The following is a 23,785-nucleotide window of genomic DNA, read 5'->3' as shown; positions in this document are numbered from 1 at the left end:
GCTCTTCGGCTGCATCAGATTCACAACTGTCAGTGTCCATACTAGCTGGGCTAACAACAAATGTAGTTACTGATGCTAGCATTAGATGTGCTCGTGGAAGCAGAACACAACTTGTGTCGTCAACAGGTGCAGGTGTAGTACTGCTGGTAGTAGCAGTACTACCAGTAGAGCTGGTATGAGTCTCTATGGAAACGCGGGCCTTACTTTTTAAACCATTTATCAATTTTTGAGCAAACGGAATGAGCAGCAGCTACGTTTGGCTACATACAGACCGTTAGTGGAATTCCCGCGAGAGAGTAACGGTTAATGTGATTGGATGTTAATTATTTGACTAGGCTACCTGTATTTGACATTGTGTTGTTATTTCACTGAACACTAGATGGTTTAATTTTATTTTTGGCAGTGAAACGAGGCTACTCAGGCGAGAAAAAAACCTCACCCAAATGTATAGCTCCGTTGGAAAATATAAATGGACTGTTTGAAAATGTGAAGAAAAAAAAAAGGAAAAAAAAAAGTACATTTTGAAATGTGAATCACATTTTTATTTGGCGTACCCCCGACGGCATTGCAATACCTGCCATAGAGTAACCTCAGAAAACAGAAAGTGCCTCACATACAAACAGACTGATGTTACTAACTCCCGCTAATTAAGGAATGGGTCTGTCTCTGGGGAAATTCAGGCGCTCATATTTCTACCTCCCACACACTACACAATCAGAGGCTCTGTTGCTCAATGCAAAAATGGCATCAAATACAACACTAGCATCGATATGGCAACACAGTTGGTGGAATATATAGAACACAAAGACTGTCTAGATGAGAGCTAGGCACGCAGAAACTCACTAACTAACAAACATGAACACAGACGAACTCACACACACACCAACTTTCCTCACACCATCTGCTTAGACCAGTGTTTCCCAACCCTAGCACTCGAGAACCCTCAACAGTACACATTCTCATTGTAGTCCTAGACAAACACACCTCATTCAACTCATTGAGGGATTGATGATTCGTTGACAAGTTGATAAGTTGAATCAGGTGTGCTTGTCCAGGGCTACAATGAAATAGTGAACGGTTGGGAGTACTTGAGGACCAGTGTTGGGAAACACTGGCTTAGACCACATCCTTCTTTGAGGTACAACAGAGTGAAGCCTTCCCTGTGGCTCAGTTGGTAGAGCATGGTCTTTGCAACGCCAGCATGGTGTGTGCAACGCCAGGGTTGTGGGTTCGATTCCCACGGGGGGGGCCAGTAAAAAAAAAAAATGCATGAAATGTATGTATTCACTACTGTAAGTCGCTCTGGATAAGAGCGTCTGCTAAATGACTAAAATGTGAGTGGGACACTGGGACTTTATTGTTATGAAACCTCTATGTTCGATGAGATAGGCAGCAACATGACAACTCACCCACGGTGCCCAGAGCAATGTAGCCGAGGATGACGATGACGATGATGACACAGCACAACACATCCGTGCAGGCCCTGGGGAGAAGAGAGAAACAGAGAGAGTGTAATAGTTACTGTTATTGTTTATTCCACTTTTGTTTATTATCTAGTTCACTTGCTTTGGCAATGTTAACATACGTTTCCCATGCCAATAAAGCCCTTGTCATGACTGCCCTTGGGGGAGGATCATAGGCGCCCCCCCTCTCTCAATTCAAATAAATTCAAGGGGCTTTATTGGCATGGGAAACATATGTTAACATTGCCAAAGCAGGTGAACTAGATAATAAACAAAAGTGGAATAAACAATAAAAATGAACAGTAAACATTACAATCACAGAAGTTCCAAAATAATTAAGACATTTCAAATCTCATATTATGTATATATACAGTGTTGTAACGATGTGCAAATGGTTGAAGTACAAAACGGAAAATAAATAACAGAAATATGGGTTGTATTTACAATGGTGTTTGTTCTTCACTGGTTGACCTTTTCTTGTGGCAACAGGTCACAAATCTTGCTGCTGTGATGGCTCACTGTGGTATTTCACCCAGTAGATATTAGAGTTCATCAAAATTGTGGATCTGTGTAATCTGAGGGAAATATTTGTCTCTAATATGGTCATACATTTGGCAGGAGGTTAGGAAGTGCAGCTCAGTTTCCACCTAATTTTGTGGGCAGTGTGCACATAGCCTGTCTTCTCTTGAGAGCCAGGTCTGCCTACGGCGGCCAATAGCAAGGCTATGCTCACTGAGTCTGTACTTAGTCAAAGCTTTTCTTAAGTTTGGGTCAGTCACAGTGGTCAGGTATTCTGCCACTGCGTACTCTCTGTTTAGGGCCAAATAGCATTCTAGTTTGATCCGTTTTTTTGTCAATTTTTTCCTATATGTCAAGTAATTATATTTTTGTTTTCTCATGATTTGGTAGGGTCTAATTGTGTTGCTGTCCTGAGGCTCTGTAGGGCCTGTATGTGTTTGTGAACAGAGCCCCAGGACCAGCTTGCATAGGGGACTCTTCTCCAGGTTCATCTCTCTGTAGGTGATGGCTTTGTTAAGGAAGGTTTGGGAATCGCTTCCTTTTTAGGTGGTTGTAGAATTTAACGTCTCTTTTTTGGATTTTGATAATTAGCGGGAATCAGCCTAATTCTGCTCTGCATGCATTATTTGGAGTTTTATGTTGTACACTAAGGACATTTTTGCAGAATTCTGCATGCAGAGTCTCAATTTGGTGTTTGTCCCATTTTGTGAATTCTTGGTTGGTGAGCGGACCTCAGACCTCACAACCATAAAGGGCAATGGGTTCTATAACTGATTCAAATATTTTTAGTCAGATCCTAATTGGTATGTCGAATTTTATGTTCCTTTTGATGGCATAGAAGGCCCTTCTTGCCTTGTCTCTCAGATCGTTCACAGCTTTGCGGAAAATACCTGTGGCGCTGATGTTTAGGCCAAGGTATGTATCATTTTTTGTGTGCTCTAGGGCAACGGTGTCTAAATGGAATTTGAATTTGTGGTCCTGGCAAGTGGACCTTTTTTGGAACACCATTATTTTTGTCTTACTGAGATTTACTGTCATGGCCCAGGTCTGTCAGAATCTGTGCAGAAGATCTAGGTGCCGCTGAACTGGGCAGGGTGTCTATTAATCTGTTGCTCCTGTTGGGGCTGCTTTTGAGAGCGATGTCCTTTAGGGTCCGGGCGAAGGTGGCTTGTATAGCTGAACCTGGTCATAAAGGTTTTTCAAGTCCAGGGTGGAGTGGTGGGCCAGGTAAACATTTGGTTTTGAGGCACATTCACGAGAAATACTTGCATTTACCCGCTGTATAGTAGCAGGGTGGAAGTATTTTTGTGGTAGCAAGGTGGGGATAACCACTTGTGCGTTGGGGAAAGTGGAAGAAGATTTTGTGGAAGAAGTGCTGTGGCCACCCTTTCCTGCTGTGCTCTCAGGTCATTTGTGCCTGTGTGTAATATTATTTGTCTGGGTGAACCTAGTTGGGGGTGCTCAGAGGGGGTGGGATCCCTAGGCTTGGGGTTCTTCATTAAGTCCCTCTCCCCCTTTGGACATGCAGTATGAGGAGAGAGGATTTCACAGTGGAACAAAGAAGCTGTTCTGACAAACTCCTACATCCCCAAAATTGGAGAATTAAACAATATTTCTTGAGAATGTGGAACCGGTCAGTGGGGAAGCAAAGAATGACCATGTCGAAATTGTTTCATTTGGGGACCTCATGAAAGACAGGAGACATACATTACTGTTTCTTTGTTTTTATACACAACAGTGTGATCTTGGTCTTCTAAATGAGAATCGTTTTTCATATAAAGTGACCACACCACGTGAATACAGACATTTACATCGGCGTCATGTAACACCCCCTTTTCTATTTCAGTATAAAAACCACGATGAAATTTACATTAGATCAGAAAACACGTAGCTGTAACTACATGTTGAAATGGTTGGCAATTTAAATATAGTCAAGAGAACACAGGGACCAGGTCCCCACGTTGGGATGGCTATCCCTCTATAGACCAAGCAGATTAAGGCGTGAGCCAAAATGGTTTAAACTACAACTCTACAAAAGGACAAGACCAGAGAACGTGGAGATCATCCACACGCTGAAACAATGAAAAAAATCTCCAAACTAAAGACCAATTATTCAGGCTGCACCTGTTTAAATACTTTAGTCTGGTAAAAGCATCCATCCTAAAAACATTTCCGAATGGTACTCTGTCTTATCCATTATAACAACCAACAACTACGGAAGACTTTGATCTCTGGTGGACAAACCAGACACTTTCTGTCGACAATCTATCTAGCAGATGGACCGGCGATCACAGAGAGGGACAACAAAGGCATACACCAGTCTCAACGTCAACAGTTAAGAGGCAACTCCGGGGTGCTGGACTTCTAGGCAGAGTTCCTCTGTCCAGTGTCTGTGTTCTTTTGCCCTATTTTCTTTTTATTGGCCAGTCTGAGATATGGCTTTTTCTTTGCAACTCTGCCTAGAAGGCCATCATCCTGGAGTCGCCTCTTCACTGTTGACGTTGAGACTGGTGTTTTGCGGGTACTATTTAATGATTCTGCCAGATGAGAACTTGTGAGGCATGTGTTTCTCAAACTAGACATTCTAATGTACTTGTCTTCTTGCTCAGTTGTGCACTGGGGCCTCCCACTCCTCTGTCTATTCTGGTTAGAGCCAGTTTGCACTGTTCTGTGAAGTAGTACACCGCGTTGTACGAGATCTTCAGTTTTTTGGCAATTTCTCGCATGGAATAGACTTCATTTCTCAGAACAAGAATAGACTGATGAGTTTCAGAATAAAGTTATTTGTTTCTGACCATTTTGAGCCTGTAATCGAACCCACAAATGCTAACGCTCCAGATACTCAACTAGTCTAAAGAAGGCCAGTTTTATTGCTTCTTTATTAAGCACAAAAGTTTTCAGCTGTGCTAAAACATAATTGCGAAAGGGTTTTCTAATGATCAATTAGTCTTTTAAAATGATTAACTTGGATTAGCTAACACAACATGCCATTGGAACACAGGAGTGATGATTGCTGATAATGGGCCTCTGTATGCCTATGTAGAAATTCCATTAAAAATCTGCCGTTTCCAGCTACAATAGTCATTTACAACATTAACAATGTCTACACTGTATTTCTGATCAATTTGATGTTATTTTAAATGGACAAAAAAAATTGCTTTTCTTTCAAAAACAAAAGGAATTTCTAAGTGACCCCAAACTTTTGAGTGGTAGTGTATGTAGTGGGTCCATTCTGTTCTCCCGCTCTTTCTTATCTGTCCCCACCTCTTTCCTTTGCCTACCAAGCCGTCATATGGTTTCGTCCACTAGGGACTTTTTCTTGGTATCATGTTAGTAACCAATGTATGACCTATTGTGTGAGTTTATGTAATTCTGTGATTGATTAGTTAGTAAATAAATAATTAAGCCAATTTGTATAACGCTGATTCATGATTTATGATGCTAGGGTTCGTACAGATATCTAAGGGTTTGCGACATTCAGGAATGCGATTGATGCGGTAATAAAACATTAATAGAAGACCGTAATCGATAAGATATGAAAATATCTGAAGAGTTAATTTGGGAAATAGAGACTCCTATAAACATTTTACTGTGGTGCCCCGACTTCCTAGTTAATTAAAGTTACATGATTAGTTTAATCACATAAGGAATAATTACACAAAAAATTGATTTGATAATTTAACAGTCTTCACATTTAATGACAGCAAACGCTACGACACCCTTAAATTAAATTGAGAGATAAATAAAGAGAGAGATAAATAGAGAGAGAGAAAGAGCGAGATCAGCGAGAGAGAGAAAGATCAGCAAGAGAGAGAGAGAGAAAGAGACAGAGGAAGAGAGAAAATAGAGAAAGAGAGATCAGGGAGAGAGCGCGAATCAGATCAGAGAGAGCGAATTAAATTGAGAAATAGAGAGACAGCGAGAGAGAGAGAGAGAGAGAGAGAGAGAGAGAGTCGATTAGATGAGACTAGTACCCAGGGCTCTGCCCCTGCCATGGCATACATCCCTGATAGTAGGCTTTTACTTGAGCTCCTAAGCTGGGAGCAGCATTTGCCAGCAGACCAGACCAGGTGGCATGTTAAGACTGTGAGCTCAGAGAAAAACATTCTGAGCTACACTGAATTTCTAATGAGACAAAGCCCCCATTTTTCCATATCTACCTACACACGTATCTACCTACAGACGATTAACGTTCTGGAAAAAAAATATATACAGTGGGGGAAAAAAGTATTTGATCCCCTGCTGATTTTGTACGTTTGCCCACTGATAAAGAAAGGATCAGTCTATAATTTTAATGGTAGGTTGAGCTTTTTGGCATCAACTCAACTCGCCGTGTTTGGAGGAGGAGGAATGCTGCCTATGACCCCAAGAACACCATCCCCACCGTCAAACATGGAGGTGGAAACGTTATGTTTTGGGGGTGTTTTTCTGCTAAGGGGACAGAACAACTTCACCGCATCATTTGACGGGGCCATGTACTGTCAAATCTTGGGTGAGAACCTCCTTCCCTCAGCCAGGGCATTGAAAATGGGTCGTGGATGGGTATTCCAGCATGACAATGACCCAAAACACACGGCCAAGGCAACAAAGGAGTAGCTCAAGAAGAAGCACATTAAGGTCCTGGAGTGGCCTAGCCAATCTCCAGACCTTAATCCCATAGAAAATCTGTGGAGGGAGCTGAAGGTTCGAGTTGCCAAACGTCAGCCTCGAAACCTTAATGACTTGGAGAAGATCTGCAAAGAGGAGTGGGACAAAATCACTCCTGAGATGTGTGCAAACCTGGTGGCCAACTACAAGAAACGTCTGACCTCTGTGATTGCCAACAAGGGTTTTGCCACCAAGTACTAAGTCATGTTTTGCAGAGGGGTCAAATACTTATTTCCCTCATTAAAATGGTAATCATTTTATAACATTTTTGACATGCGTTTTTCTGGATTTTTTTGTTGTTATTCTGTCTCTCACTGTTCATATAAACCTACCATTAAAATTATAGACTGATAATTTCTTTGTAAGTGGGCAAACGTACAATATCAGCAGGGGATCAAATACTTTTTTCCCCCACTGTATAACATGTGGAAAGGGGGAAAATTATTATTATTTGTTTTTCACAAGCGTAGCAGGATGGGCTATTAGCTGAACAATAGACTATTCAACCATATATATATATATATATACAGGTCTTGGCTCCCAAGTGGCGCAGCGGTTTAACCTGTTAGGGCTAGGGGGCAGCATTGACACGGCTGGATAAAAAACATACCCGATTTAATCTGGTTACCACTCCTACTCAGTAACTAGAATATGCATATACTTATTACATATGGATAGAAAACACCCTAAATTTTCTAAAACTGTTTGAATGGTGTCTGTGAGTATAACAGAACTCAAATGGCAGGTCAAAACCTGAGAGATTCCTTTACAGGAAGTGGCCTGTCTGACCATTTGTTGAACTTCTTTTCCACAGGATAGCCGTGGCTGTTACGTAGGTGGGACGAATTCGTCCCGCCTAGCCTAGAGAGGCTAAGGCACTGCATCTTTGTGCAAGAGGCTTTACTACAGTTCCTGGTTCGAATTCAGACTGCATCACATCCGGCCGTGATTGGGAGTGACATAGGGCGGCGCACAATTGGCCCAGTGTCATCCGGGTTTGGCCGGGGTATGCCTTCATTGTAAATAAGAATTTGTTCTTACATGACTTGCCTGTTAAATAAAGGTTCAATTTAAAAAAACAACTGGCGGCAACCGCAGCGCAATCAATAGGAGGTGAACAGTGGTTGATGCTGAAAATATAGCTAACTTGTTAAGCAAGTGCTGCACACCAACAGATGGAGAAGACCTACACCAATCGAGCAATTCATTTCAACAATAATCTTCATTTTAGTTAGACTTTACAAACAACAAGAGGGCTTAATTGGAGTCTATTTCTTCTGAGCCTAGACCTATATAAAATAACTGGCTGAGGTAGGCTCTGAGGCTTAACAGCCTAATAGAAGTAGGATTTTTTTTAAATTAGGCCTACTTACAATTGCAACCGGTCTCTCGTCCGCACGACACAGGGGTTCTTTAGCTAAATAGCTCAGTACTGTACTGCCGACCGTCACGTTGTACAGCGCCATATTTTCCGTTCCATCCTAACAGAAACCCAGAGGTTTTTTCATGGAATAGAAACACCATAATATTAATGTAATTAATTAAGCAAGTACCAGTCAATAGTTTGGACACACCTCCTCATTCCAGGATTTTTCTATATTTTTACTATTTTCTACATTGTAGAATAATAGTGAAGACATCCCCACCGTAGCAGGTGTAGCCCATCATGCAAATGTTTCCTATTAGCAGGACAATAGACTTTTTATAACCCGGCAGATTACAGATTGCCTTTGCCGATCGCTCATCATCTTCATTCATCAGTGAGTCGATGGTTTGAATAGTCTTACTGGAAATTAAATACAAGTTGAAAATGTGCAGCGTACAGTAAAGACCAGCAGTCGATTTATTTAAGCATTATTTTTAGCATTATTAGGCCTACATTAAAGTATTGTCGCTTACTGTACCTGTTCATTTTCCTGGGCTTCGAGTTCAGCGTAAAACAGGCATCTGATGATAGTTTTTGCGAATAGCTGTCAGTGACCAAAATCCCCAAGTCTACCAGTATTTTTGAAATGTCTCCAGAAGATTTTTCGTTCCTCCTGAAAGCCCTAATCTGCTCACTTAAATGAATAGAGATCCTGGTCATGGTGCTACAGTATAATCAAAGTGAGGACAATCGGCAATCTACTGTATACTTATAGCCTATAATAACCTGAAAGTCACACCTTTCCTCACCCCGCCCAAAACTCCACCCTCAACACAGTTACCATTCAAAAACGAGCTGTTTATCTAAAAAAAATGACATTGCGACCAAAGAGAACAGACGAAATGTACATCGTTTTCATCAAACCAGCTTCTTTCTATGGTGCTACTCATTCCAGTGTTGGACTGTAATCACCAGAGGACTTGAAAATGAGCCGGAGCTGAGAGGATCACCAAAACTAAAGGTATTTTGGTTTCAGAGCATTTTATAAAAAATAAAAAAAGGTATATAGCCTATCAATGTGTAGACATACTGTGTAATAAAATCGATAATTGTGTACTAAAAACATTAACGTATTTTTGCAGAGCTTACAACCATGCCGACAACCATCCGTGGAGATCAGTGGACAAAGGGCTGGGCAACGGGCAGCATCGGAAAAACGCATAGTTGCAAAGAAAGCGGTTAGTTAAGCTAGATTCTTAAAATGTGTATGCAACATTTGTGTGTTGGAGTCACTTTTAAATTCTTAATAGATCTACCGTTTCTATCATAGGCCACTGAAATCGATGGGTGCTCAGGGCGGTACCATTCTGCTCATCTGATGAAGGTGCTCATGGGTGAGATTCAAACTTTGAAGACTGAGATCGAGTCACTGAAGGCAGACCAGCAGAAAGTGAAACATCTGAGGGCAGAGATACGTGTGACAGCTGATGCACTGGTCCAGAGCCAGGCGGTATTGGCGGAGAGTCACTCCTCATTAGCGGAGAGTCAGGCGGCATTGGCGGAGAGTCAGGTGGAGAATGACGCATTGAAAAGGGCGAGGAACGAGATGGAGTCACAATCCATGCCAGGCACACCTGTGAGCTCTGGAACTCCACCTCCTACAGGCAGAGTCAACATACGTGGCGGGTTCGTCAGGTCGTCGGTTCACCCTGACCTTTCCATTCCTCTTCTGACAACAGAACTTGACCAACTGCTCACCAGGCACAGCAAAGACCGCCCAGACAGATAAGCTGTTCTGCTATTCCAAGGATGTGAAACTGAAGAGAGATACCACGAGTAGGCACAGAATACAAACTGGGATGGATCCTGAGGCAGATATGGCTTACCAGTGAACCTCCGGGTGTTCATCATTAATACTGTGTCTCAGAAGTTTCCATCCATGACTGATGCAACCCTAAAAAGCATTAAAGACAGAGTTAATGAGTACTTGAGGTCACCGAGAAAGTCTTGACATGGCCTGCTCTCCCTTATGTAAGGAATTAGGCACTTTATGTAACGGTCGGCGTATGAAGTAGACCAAGGCGCAGCGGGTTGAGTGCTCATTTTAACGTTTTATTTTAATAAATTGAACACTTAACAAAAATAACAAAACGGACGACAGCTAAACAGTATTGCAGGCTAAACACAGCAGTGCAAAAACAACTTCCCACAAGGGACATGTGAAAACAGGGCTACCTAAGTATGACTCCCAATCAGCAACAACAATGTACAGCTGTTCCTGATTGAGAGCCATACCAGGCCAACACAAAGAAATACACAACATAGACAGATCATAGAAATACAAAACATAGAACATAACCAAAAACCCCGGAATACTCTAAACAAACACCCCTCTACATAAACACATATCCCAACAAACCCCGAACCACATAAAACAAACACCCCCCTGCCACGTCCTGACTAAACTACAATAACAAATAACCCCTTTACTGGTCAGAACGTGACACTTTAACATGTTTACTACAGTATTTACTGTAGGCTATGTTTACTTGTCAAACTGCACAGTAGCCTAAAAAACAAATACAGGTGGCTTATATCTTCAAAATGCTTTAAATGCTTTATTATCCAAATGTGAAAGCATATACTGTACAGTACTGTATTTCTTCATCAGCATCTTTATGCTTTCGTTAATAAAATGATAAATATACTCTTTCAAAATGCTGATGTTTATTTAGTTATGGATCCATAACGAATTACTTGTTCAAATATTCCATGATATTCTTAAGATATGTGTTGATGGAATATAAGCAAGTGATGTCTGCTAAATAATCAATTTAGGTTTCTCCAGAAATAAATAATAAAAAATAACAAACTGGCTTTATTTACATATAAGTGAGAATTTCTCACTCCAAGAATTGCCTTTTTCCTCGCTCACTCTAGGTTAAATGAAAACGAAATCTCCAAAATATTTTTACTTTTTAAACAAAGCAATTATTATTATTAATTAATTTAGAATTATATAAAAGCCCCTTAGGATATGTGAGAATATCTAACGGAAAATGCCCCTTAGATATTAGAGTCCTCCAATCCTCTAAATGTAATTATTGGCAGAGTCACGTCATTGGAAAAAATATTTTCGATATACTTTAGGTCTACCGTAGGCGAAATGAGTCTCACTAATGTTGAGTAATGTGCTGTTAAAAATGGTGTAGGTCTTATTTATTTAAATAGGATATAGAAGTTAGAAGCAAAAGCCTACAACTATTTAACACCGTTTCGCGCTGCTCTGAGGCAAGCATGGAGACTGGTCTTGATAAATCAATGAGATTTTTATTTTCACTTAATCTCCATTTGGGTATTGATTAGACAATAATTAGAAAATGAGGGTGCAGAAAACAATGGCTGACAAATAGATAACGTGCCACAGAATGCTGCAGCAGCCCACAAGGTGTGCTGGAGTATGACAACTTTTCTGTATATACAGAAATAAGACAGATTTACATTTGAGTCATTTAGCAGACGCTCTACCAACTGAGCCACAGGGAACTTAATGTTGTTTACACTGTGCCAAAGTGTCAGAAGAATTATATTTACAATAATACTAACAATTTTTCCTTGATCTAATTATTTATATTAATATTATTATGATGATGATCATTATAATAATAAGTAAGGTCATTATCATTAGTAGGTTTAGTATAGCAGCCTTATATAACCACCATTATAATAATAAGTAATGTCATTATCATTAGTAGGGTTAGTATAGCAGCCTAATATAACCACCATTATAATAATAAGTAATGTCATTATCATTAGTAGGGTTAGTATAACAGCCTTATATAACCACCATTATAATAATAAGTAATGTCATTATCATTAGTAGGTTTAGTATAGCAGCCTTATATAACCACCATTATAATAATAAGTAATGTCATTATCATTAGTAGGGTTAGTATAACAGCCTTATATAACCACCATTATAATAATAAGTAATGTCATTATCATTAGTAGGGTTAGTATAGCAGCCTTATTTAACCACCATTATAATAATAAGTAATGTCATTATCATTAGTAGGGTTAGTATAGCAGCCTAATATAACCATCATTATAATAATAAGTAATGTCATTATCATTAGTAGGGTTAGTATAGCAGCCTTATATAACCACCATTATAATAATAAGTAATGTCATTATCATTAGTAGGGTTAGTATAGCAGCCTTATATAACCACCATTATAATAATAAGTAATGTCATTATCATTAGTAGGGTTAGTATAGCAGCCTTATATAACCACCATTATAATAATAAGTAATGTCATTATCATTAGTAGGGTTAGTATAGCAGCCTTATATAACCACCATTATAATAATAAGTAATGTCATTATCATTAGTAGGGTTAGTATAGCAGCCTTATATAACCACCATTGATCTGTAGGTCTAAGAGCCCATCCTGCTTAGTCTTAATACTGTAACTTACTGAGGCCTATTTTTCAATACTTATATAGGCTACTGTATCAATCTATAATGTATATGTTCATGTCATCACACAGCATACGAGTTATTCATGATGTGAAATACAATCAAGAATTGTAGTTTTAAAATAACTGTAGTAAAGGCTTTTCAGAAAATAATAATAATACATTCAGACTCTCTGGTACGCTTATAATTTATTGTGTTGTCAACATTGTTCAAACGGTCCGAAAAATGACATCGTAATCTAACGGCACCTGTTAGGCACACATAGGCTTGATATGTACGCAGCGTTTGCTCTATACCTTACTTTTCTTGATATTTTCCGAAGGCAGTGGTATTTTCATACATACAGTGCCTTCAGAAAGTATTCACACCCCTTGACTTGTTTCACATTTTGTTGTGTTACTGCCTGAATTAAATTGAGATTTTGTGTCACTGGTATACACACACACACTACCCCATAATTTTAAAGTAGAATTGTTTTGAGAAATGTTTACAAATTAAAAATTAAAAGCTGAAATACCAAGACATTGTATTTTTGTATAATTCTTTTTATTTCACCTTTATTTAACCAGGTAGGCAAGTTGAGAACAAGTTCTCATTCACAACTGCGACCTGGTCAAGATAAAGCAAAGCAGTGTGACACAAAGAACACATGGAATAAACAAACGTACAGTCAGTAACACAATAGAAAGATCTGTGTACAGTACGTGCAAATGAAGTAAGGAGGTAAGGCAATAGATAGGCCAATAGTGGCGAAGTAATTACAATTTAGCAATTTACACTGGAGTGATATGCAGATGAGGATGTGCAAGTAGAAATACTGGTGTGCCAAAGAGTGGCCTAGTTACGAGTTTTTACTTAATTTGGCTGAAAATATATGGCAAGACTTGAAAATAGCTGTATAGCAAAGATTATAACAACCAACTCGACAGAGCTTGAAGAATTTTAAAAATAATAATGTGCAAATATTGTACAATCCAGGTGTGCAAAGTCTTAGAAACTTACCCAGATAGACTCACAACTGTAATTGCTGGCAAAGTTTATTCTAACATGTATTGACTCAGGGGTGAGAATACTTATGTAAATGAGATATTTCTGTATTTCCATTTCAATACATTTGCTAACATTTCTAAAACATGTTTTCACTTTGTCATTATGGGGTATTGTGTGTGTAGATGGGTGAGAAACAAAATCAATTTAATCCATTTTGAATTCAGGCTATAACAACAAAGTGTGGAATAAGTCAAGGGGTATGAATACATTCTAAAGGCACTATCTGTTTTACAGCGTAGAAATTAAAGCACTTTATGTAGCTAGTCCCCCCCGGGTGCTAAACCTCATTTAGATATATCATTGAATAATGTGGCAATTTAGCAAGTTGGAGAGACTAAACTGCTGAGTGTAACCCTAGATAGTAAACTGTCATGGTCAAAACATATAGACTCAATAGTTGCTCAAATGGGAAGAGATCTGTCAATGATAGGGTGTTGGTCTGTATTCTTGACATCTCAGTCGACCAGACAGGTCCTACACACCCTAGTTTTGTCGTACCTGGACTACTGCCCAGCTGTTTGGTCATGTGTGGCAAAGAGGGACATTGCAGAAGGTCGAGAACAAAGCAGCATGTATCGCACTTAGATGTCCACACCACACAGTTCAGACACTCATCGGCACAACACATGCAACCAGAGGTCTCTTCACAATCCCCAGGTCCAGAACAGAGGCTGGGAAACGCACAGTATTAAATAAAGCCATAACAACATGGAACTCTGCCACCCCAGTTAACTCAAGCTAGCAATAAAACCAGATAAAAAAACACCTTACTGCAGAAAAGGGGACTGTGAAGGGACAGACATTTTATATATCTTGTATTGTAATTTTCACTGCATTATGCATTTGACCTAGATATTATGTGTATGTACTGATATTTAGGCTATGTGTGACGTCTTAAATGTATGTATTTCAGTCCTTGACTAATAATGTTCCCTACTATGTATTGTGTCATGTTTATGTGGACCACAGGAAGAGTAGCTGATGCTTTTGCAGCAGCTAATGGGGATCCTAACGCCGTACCAATACCAATGTTGAGTAATTTTTTCTTTCTAAGTGAGCAGTTAAGATGTTTCTGAACACTTCTAAATGAATCCTAATAACGTCATCATTAAGAAAAATCATGAATGAATCATGAATAATGAAGAGTGAGATGCCGTTCAGAAGCTACAACAAATTAGGGTTAGCATTTGAGGGCTATGATCTGTGCCTCTAACCTTCTCGCTCATTATTCACGATTCATTCATGATTATCCACAATCATGTTCTCATTCACATGAATGTAGAAGTGTTCAAAAACATATATTTCTACTTCTTACACCAAAATATACTGCTAAAAAAAATAAAGGGAACACTTAAACAACACAATGTAACTCCAAGTCAATCACACTTCTGTGAAACCAAACTGTCCACTTAAGAAGCAACACTGATTGACAATACATTTCACATGCTGTTGTGCAAATGGAATAGACAACAGGTGGAAATTATAGGCAATTAGCAAGACACCCCCAATAAAGGAGTGGTTCTGCAGGTGGTAACCACAGACCACTTCTCAGTTCCTATGCTTCCTGGCTGATGTTTTGGTCACTTATGAATGCTGGCGGTGCTTTCACTCTAGTGGTAGCATGAGACGGAGTCTACAACCCACACAAGTGGCTCAGGTAGTGCAGCTCATCCAGGATGGTACATCAATGCGAGCTGTGGCAAGAAGGTTTGCTGTGTCTGTCAGCGTAGTGTCCAGAGCATGGAGGCGCTACCAGGAGACAGGCCAGTACATCAGGAGATGTGGAGGAGGCCGTAGGAGGGCAACATCCCAGCAGCAGGACCGCTACCTCCGCCTTTGTGCAAGGAGGAGCAGGAGGAGCACTGCCAGAGCCCTGCAAAATTACCTCCAGCAGGCCACAAATGTGCATGTGTCTGCTCAAACGGTCAGAAACAGACTCCATGAGGGTGGTATGAGGGCCCGACGTCCACAGGTGGGGGTTGTGCTTACAGCCCAACACCGTGCAGGACGTTTGGCATTTGCCAGAGAACACCAAGATTGGCAAATTCGCCACTGGCGCCCTGTGCTCTTCACAGATGAAAGCAGGTTCACACTGAGCACATGTGACAGACGTGAGAGTCTGGAGACGCCGTGGAGAATGTTCTGCTGCCTGCAACATCCTCCAGCATGACCGGTTTGGCGGTGGGTCAGTCATGGTGAGGGGTGGCATTTCTTTGGGGGGCCGCACAGCCCTCCATGTGCTCGCCAGAGGTAGCCTGACTGCCATTAGGTACTGAGATGAGATCCTCAGACCCCTTGTGAGACCATATGCTGGTGAGGTTGGCCCTGGGTTCCTCCTAATGCAAGACAATTATAGACCTCATGTGGCTGGAGTGTGTCAGCAGTTCCTGCAAGAGGAAGGCATTGATGCTATGGACTGGCCTGCCTGTTCCCCAGACCTGAATCCAATTGAGCACATCTGGGACATCATGTCTCGCTCCATCCACCAACGCCACGTTGCACCACAGACTGTCCAGGAGTTGGAGTTAGTGTTCCCTTTATTTTTTTGAGCGGTGTACATTACTGTTCAAAAGTTTGGGGTCACTTAGAAATGTTTTTTAAAGAAATTCACATTTCTTGTCCATTAAAACACCATCAAATTGATCAGAAATACAGTGTAGTTATTGTTGTAAAATGACTATTGTAGCTGGAAACGTCAGATTTTTTATGGACTATCTACATAGGTATACAGAGGCCCATTATCAGCAACCATCACTCCTGTGTTCTAATATCACGTTGTATTAGCTAATCCAAGTTTATCATTTTAAAAGGCTAATTGATCATTAGAAAACCCCTTTGCAATTATGTTAGCACAGCTGAAAACTGTTGTGCTGCTAAAGAAGCAATAAGCAATGTCTAGTTTGAGAGACAGATGCCTCACAAGTCCTCAACTGGCAGCTTCTTTAAATAGACAAATAAACAAAACACTAGTCTCAATGTCAACAGTGAAGAGGTGACTCCGGGATGCTGGCTTTCTAGGCAGAGTTCCTCTATTTTAATGGACAAAAAAAATCTGCAAAAACAAGGACAATCTCTCAAAAACAAGGACATTTCTAAGTGATCCCAAACTTTTGAACGGTTGAATGTAGCCCTTCTCTGGATACTGTGTTAACAAACCTCCAGACGAGCTTCAATGCCATGCAACCCTCCTTCCGTGACCTCCAACTGCTCTTAAGTGCAAGCAAAACTAAATGCATGCTCTTCAACCGATTGCTGCCCGCGCCCACTTACCCACCCGTCTAGCATCACTACTCTGGGTGGTTCTGATTTAGAATATGTGGACAACTACAAATACCTAGGTGTCTTGTTAGACTGTAAACTCTCCTTCCAGACTCACATTAAGCATCTCCAATCCAAAATTACATCTAGAATCGGCTTCCTATTTCGCAACAAAGCCTCCTTCACTCATGCTGCCAAACATACCCTCGTAAAACTGACTATCCTACCGATCCTTGACTTCGGGGATGTCATTTACAAAATAGCCTCCAACACTCTATTCAGCAAATTGGATGTAGTCTATCACAGTGCCATCTGTTTTGTCACCAAAGCCCCATATACTACCCACCACTGCGACATGTACGCTCTCGTTGGCTGGCCCTTGCTTCATATTCGTCGCCAAACCCACTGTCTCCAGGTCATCGATAAGTCTTTTATAGGTATAGCCCCACCTTATCTCAGCTCACTGGTCACCATAACAACACCCACCTGTAGCACGCGCTCCAGCAGGTATATTTCACTGGTCACCCCCAAAGCCAACTCCTTCTTTGACTGCCATTCCCTCCAGTTCTCTGCTGCCAATGACTGGAATGAATTGCAAACAAATCACTGAAGCTGGAGTCTTATATCTCCCTCTCGAACTTTAAGCATCAGCTGTCAGAGCAGCTTACCGATAATTGCACCTGTACATAGCCCATCATTAAATAGCCCACCCAACTACCTCATCCCCATATTGTTTTTGTTTTTCTGCTCCTTTGCACCCCAGTATCTCTACTTGCACATTCATCTTCTGCACATCTATCACTCCAGTGTTTAATTCCTAAATTGTAATTATTTCGCCACTATGGCCTATTTATTGCCTTACCTCCTTAATCTCACTACATTTGCACACACTGTATAAATACTTTTCTATTGTGTTATTGACTGTACGTTTGTGTATCCCATGTGTAACCCTGTGTTGTTTGTGTTGCACTGCTTTGCTCTATCTTGGCCAGGTCACAGTTGTAAATGAGAACTTGTTCTCAACTGGCCTACCTGGTTAAATAAAGGTGAAATAAAAATAAAATGAAAAATTGTGTAAGTACACACACATTATTCACCATTCAGTTCCTATTGGGCAAAACATAATCCAAAACCAGGGCTGTCAGAGTTAACCAGTTTACTCTGGTTCACTTTTTCTGATTTGATTGCACTAATTGTTTTTAAATCGTGATTAATCGCAATGTCGTAAATCATTCAAAATACACAACCTACACAGCAAAAAACAACAATATGTCAAAACAAGTTGACATTGACAAGTTACCTGATTTTGCTAACCGTTACTTTTTACAAAATCAAGACGTCAATATTTTGTAATGCTTCTTGTATAACTAATCTTAAAATTACAGCTCAATTAGATCAAATTATGAATTTCCTATTAATATCACAGCGAATCCTGCGATTTACTTAATGTTTTTTTATTGTTTGAAATCCCGATCCAAAACAATCCGCAAATGCATCAAACTAGATTGTAGTCACAAGCTTGACGTAGTCATTGCGTGCTAGAAATGCACAAACGTTTAGGTAACTAAATGTGGCTCTTAAACAGATTTAGATGGCATTGCACAGTTTAAGCTTTGCATCACAAATTATCCTGGAATGTTTTGCAAAGTGCTGTTGCAATTAAGCAGAATGTTTATGGCCCTACATAAATACCGTAGGTAATTGCCACTGCATTAGCATTCCACTCTAATGAGTTGTTATGTGAAAGTGGGGCATGTTGGAGTTCAACAATAAAGACGATTGAGATTCCTTCCCAGTTACCGTGTCTTCAGAAAGTATTCACACCCTTTGACTTTCTCTACAAATTTGTTGGGTTAAAAAGTGGGATTAAAATGGATTTGTCCTTTTTTCAACAATCTAGACAAAATATTCTGTTTTCAAGCCGATTTCACTCAAAACTGTAACTAGGGCACTCAAGAAAATTCAATGCTGTCTTGGTAAGCAACTCCAGTGTATATTTTGCCTTGTGTTTTAGGTTATTGTCCTGCTGAAAGGTGAATTTTCCCCCCAGTGTCTGTTGGAAAGCAGACTGAACCAGGTTTTCCTTTAGGATCCTGCCTGTGCTTAGTTCTAAATGGTTTATTTTTATCATAAAAAACTCCCTAGTCCTTGCCCATGACAAGCATACCCATAACATGGTGCAGCCATCACCATGCTTGAAAATGTGAAGAGTGGTACTCAGTGATGTGGTTTGTTAAATTTGCCCCAAACATAATGCTTTCTACTCAGGTCATAAAGTTAATTTCTTTGCCACATTGATTGCATTTTTACTTTAGTGTCTTGTTGTAAACAGAATGCAAGTTTTGGAATATTTGTATTCTGTACAGGCTACCTTCTTTTCACTCTGTCATTTAGGTTAGTACTGTGGAGTAACTACAATGTTGTTAATCCATCCTCAGTTCTCTCCTATCACAGCCATTCAATTCTATAATTGTTTTAAAGTCACAATTGGCCTCATGGTGAAATCCCTGAGCGATTTCCTTCCTCTCTGGCAATGGAGTTAGGAAGGACGCCTGTATCTTTGTAGTGACTGGGTGTATTGATACACCATTCAAAGTGTAATTAATAAGTTCACCATGCTAAAAGGGATATTCAATGTCTGCTTTTTAAAACTGTTTTAGCCATCTACCAATAAATGCCCTTCTTTGCGAGTCATTGGAAAACCTGTGTGGTTGAATCTGTGTTTGACTGAGGGACCTTACCGATAATTGTATGTGTGGGGTACAGGGATGATGTAGTCATTCAAAAATCATGTTAAACACTACTACTGCACACAGAGTGAGTCCATGCAACTTATTATGTGACTTGTTAAGCACATTTTCACCCCTGAACTAATTTTGGGTTGACATAACAAAGAGGTTTGATACTTACTGAATCAAGACATTCCAGCTTTTCATTTTGAAATAATTTGTAAAAATGTCTAAAAATATAATTCCACTTTGACTTTATGGGGTATTGTGTGTAGACCAAACAAAACGACATTTAATCCATTGTAAATGTAGGCTGTAACATAACAAAATGTGAAAACAGTCAAGGGGTGTGAATACTTTCTGATTTTACGGTAAATAGATGAGATCCAAAAGTACAGACCTATAACACACATCTGTCTCACTGCTGAATTAAATGTCTATCACCAATCTCATCTGAATTACATGAAGTCTGGAGACATCATAATTAAATTGTGAACGTCCAATTTGAGATATCTCCTCAAATTATATTGCCCATAAATCCCCTTCAGCTAATGACTGACCCATAGACCATCTGTTCAGATCAGCATCCTCCTGTCAAAGACACCATTACCCACAAAAACTGTCAATTCAAACCCCGTGTGTTAAGGCAAGGGTTGTTAGTCGGACACCGTACAGTTGTGCTCGGGTGTGCCGAGTTGTGGTTTATTACCTATGTCAATGACATTGGGAGACATATTGTGTGGATGACACTGTTTTCTGTTCAAGTGGCAGCAGTTTGACTTTGCTTTTGAAAAACATACACATGGTTAGCAGATGTTATTGCGAGGAGCGATGCATCAATACGACATTTATGGCCGTTATCAATATCCAATATTTTACATTTTAGCAGCCTTTTAAGCATTCTAGTAGAGATAAATAGTTAACACACACACGGACACTGTGGTCTAAGGCACTGCATCTCAGTGCGAGAGGCGTCACTACAGTCCCTGGTTTGAATCCAGGCTGTATCACATCTGGCCGTGATTGGGAGTCCCATAGGGCAGCGCACAATTGTCCCAGCGTCGTCCGGGGTAGGCGGTCATTGTAAATAAGAATTTGTTCTTAACCAACTTGCCTAGTTAAATAAAGGTTACACACACACACACACACACACACACACACACACACACACACACACACACACACACACACACACACACACACACACACACATACACACACACACACACACACACACACAAAAGTAAATTATTGGCATTTACATATGTCCCCATTACCAGTAAAACATAATCAAAACCTACTTCTTTCACTTACTTGCTGTGCTGTTTCGTTCAGTCGTTTCATTCTCAACCAGGATTTCATCATGCATGTCAAGCAGTGAAGTTTCATCCGTGGCCTCTCTTCCTCGGTGCGTACTGTCACTGTGTCCATTTCCATCTTGTCCAGCTGTGTCTGTAACATTTCACGTAAACCCTGTTCCTTGTCTACATCGAAGTAGCGGTCCTTGTACCTAGCATCGAGCATGGTGGCGACACAGTAAAGAGACTCAGAGAGAATGCCACCGAATCGCTTGTTCACTGCTTCGAGTACTTTTGCAAGTTTTAACCCCACGGTCTGTCAGCAGTTTTGTTGAGCAGGCGTTTCAATGCCATGACAGAGGGTACCACGTCTGCTGCAGACTCAGTTTAGCTTATTTCTCCAGTCAGTTTTTCTAATGGAGCTAGGAGTGTTCATGTTTCCATGTTTCAAACATGTTCTCAAATGCCATTGAAAAATGGCAGCAGCGATATGAGAACCAGCACATTCTTGAGCATGCAATACATCTTTCCTCAGTATGAAATCCTCGTGGACCCACTGTGCTGTCAGACTCATAATGCTCATGGGGCTGACATCGCTGGTCCAAATGTCAGTCGTGAAACTAATAGCAGTGACGCCCATAGCAAGTAGCTCATGGATGTGAGTCTCAACAATACTGTGTAAATCCGGTAGGGCAACATCTGAAAAATAGTGTGTACCGGGGATGGACCAGTCGGCGAAAGCAAAAATCCTCCACGACAGAGCACAGCTGATTGTCAAGGGAAATGAATTCCATTATCTTGGCATTAACGGATTTTGCCTTCGAGTTGTCTCGCCCAAATTTTCTTAATCTTTCAAATGACTGTGTCACGTTCGTCGTATGAAGGAGACCAAGGCGCAGCGTGCGTATCGTTCCACATCTTTATTATATAGTTGTAACGCCCTGGCCATAGAGAGGGGTTTTTGTTCTTTATTTTGGTTAGGCCAGGGTGTTACATTGGGTGGGCGTTCTATGTTATTTTTCTAGGTTTTTTGTATTTCTTTGTTTTGGGCTGTGTGTGGCTCCCAATCAGGCACAGCTGAAGTTCGTTGTTGTTGATTGGGAGTCACACATAAGGAGCATGTTTTTCCTTTGGGTTTTGTGGGGGATTGTTTTCTGTCTCGTTCGTTTTTGACCAGACAGGACTGTTAGCTATCATTGCTGTTTGATGTTTTGTTTATAGTGGTTCATTTTATTAAATATTTATAATGAATCCACAACCTCCGCTGCATCTTGGTTTTCTTGCGACGACAGCCGTTACAATAGTGAAACTTAGCCAAACAAACAATAAACTATAAACAAACAACAAATCGTGACGACAGAGGTGCAACATGCACTAACTCAAAATAATCTCCCACAAACACAGGTGGGAAAAACAACTACTTAAATATGATCCCCAATTAGAGACAACGATGACCAGCTGCCTCTAATTGGGGATCATACAAAAATCCCAACATAGAAAAAAGAAACTAGAACCAAATCAACATAGAACTAAATAAACTAGATAAACCCCCCCAGTCACGCCCTGACCTACTCTACCATAGAAAATAAGAGCTCTCTATGGTCAGGACGTGACAGACTGCTTGACTTGAACTTGTTTAGTTGGTGGAAGTGTGCGCTAGGTATTTTTCTGTTTTTGTTCTGTGTGGTGCTGTATTTTTCGTGTCGTCATTACGTCATCTACTTACGATATATAGGTATGCACATCAGCTTTGACATCGGTTTTGCACAAATCTGCATTGAACTAGACATCGGGGCGATGTTGGCATTTTTAGCTAATATCGTCCGATTCCGATATGCTCACCGATATATCGTGCATCCCTAATTGTGAGTGTAGCGAAATGCTTCTGCTTCTAGTTCCGACAGTGCAGCAATATCTAACAAGTAGTTCTCTGATAATTCAACAACAACTACCTAATACACACAAATCTAAGTATTGGGATGGAATAAGAATATATACATATAAATATATGGATGAGTGATAGCCGAGCAGCACAGGCAAGATGCAATAGATGGTATAAAATACAGTATACATATGGGATGAGTAATGCAAGATATGTAAACATTATTAAAATTACTAGTGATCTATTTATTCAAGAGGCCAATGATTTCAAGTCTGTATGTAGGCAGCAGCCTCTCTGTGTTAGTGACGGCTGTTTAACAATCTGATGGCCTTGAGATTGAAAAATAGCTTCGGTCTCTCGGTCCCAGCTTTGACGCACCTGTACTGACCTCGCCTTCTGGATGGTAGCTGGGTGAACAGGCAGTGGCTCTGGTGGTTGTTGCCCTTGATTATCTTTTTGGCCTACCTGTGACATCGGGTGCTGTCGGTGTCCTGGAGGGCAGGTAGTTTGCCCCCGGTGATGCATTGTGCAGACCGCACCACCCTCTGGAGAGCCCTGCGGTTGTGGGCGGAGCAGTTGCCGTACCAGGCGGTGATATAGCCCAACAGGATGCTCTCAATTTTGCATCTAGAAAAGTTTGTGAAGGTTTTAGGTGACAAGCCAAATTTATTTCGCCTCCTGAGGCCTCCTTGCTCACACAAGCTTTTCCAGTTCTGCCCACAAATGTTCTATAGGATTGAGGTCAGGCCTTTGTGATGGCCACTCCAATACCTTGACATTGTTGTCCTTAAGCCATTTGCCACAACTTTGGAAGTATGCTTGGGGTCATTGCCCATTTGGAAGACCCATTTGCGACCAAGCTTTAACTTCCTGACTGATGTCTTGAGATGTTGCTTCAATATATAATTTTACATCCTCATGATGCCATCTATTTTGTGAAGTGCACCAGTCCCTCCTGCAGCAAAGCACCCCCACAACATGATGCTGCCACCCCCGTGCTTCACGGTTGGGATGGTGTTCTTCGGCTTGCAAGCCTCCCCCTTTTTCCTCCAAACATAACGATGGTCATTATGGCTTTCATTATGGCTTTTTT

The 23,785-nt window shown here is 40.6% G+C and overlaps 1 protein-coding gene across 3 annotated transcripts in view; it reads right to left on the bottom strand.

The window, feature by feature from the left end:
• The window catches only part of LOC106574020 (choline transporter-like protein 5-B), a 92,166-nt gene that overhangs the window by 36,713 nt on the left and 31,668 nt on the right, over positions 1–23,785 (bottom strand). For all 3 annotated transcript variants that reach the window (XM_014149529.2, XM_014149528.2, XM_014149531.2), the window contains one exon: positions 1,410–1,483. In XM_014149529.2, the coding sequence (XP_014005004.1) occupies positions 1,410–1,483 (74 nt within the window). The remainder of the gene's footprint in view (positions 1–1,409; positions 1,484–23,785) is intronic.

This window comes from Salmo salar, chromosome ssa16 (genome assembly GCF_905237065.1).
Source record: "Salmo salar chromosome ssa16, Ssal_v3.1, whole genome shotgun sequence".
In the NCBI taxonomy this organism is placed as follows: domain Eukaryota; kingdom Metazoa; phylum Chordata; class Actinopteri; order Salmoniformes; family Salmonidae; genus Salmo; species Salmo salar.
This window is presented reverse-complemented; position numbering and strand designations above follow the sequence as displayed.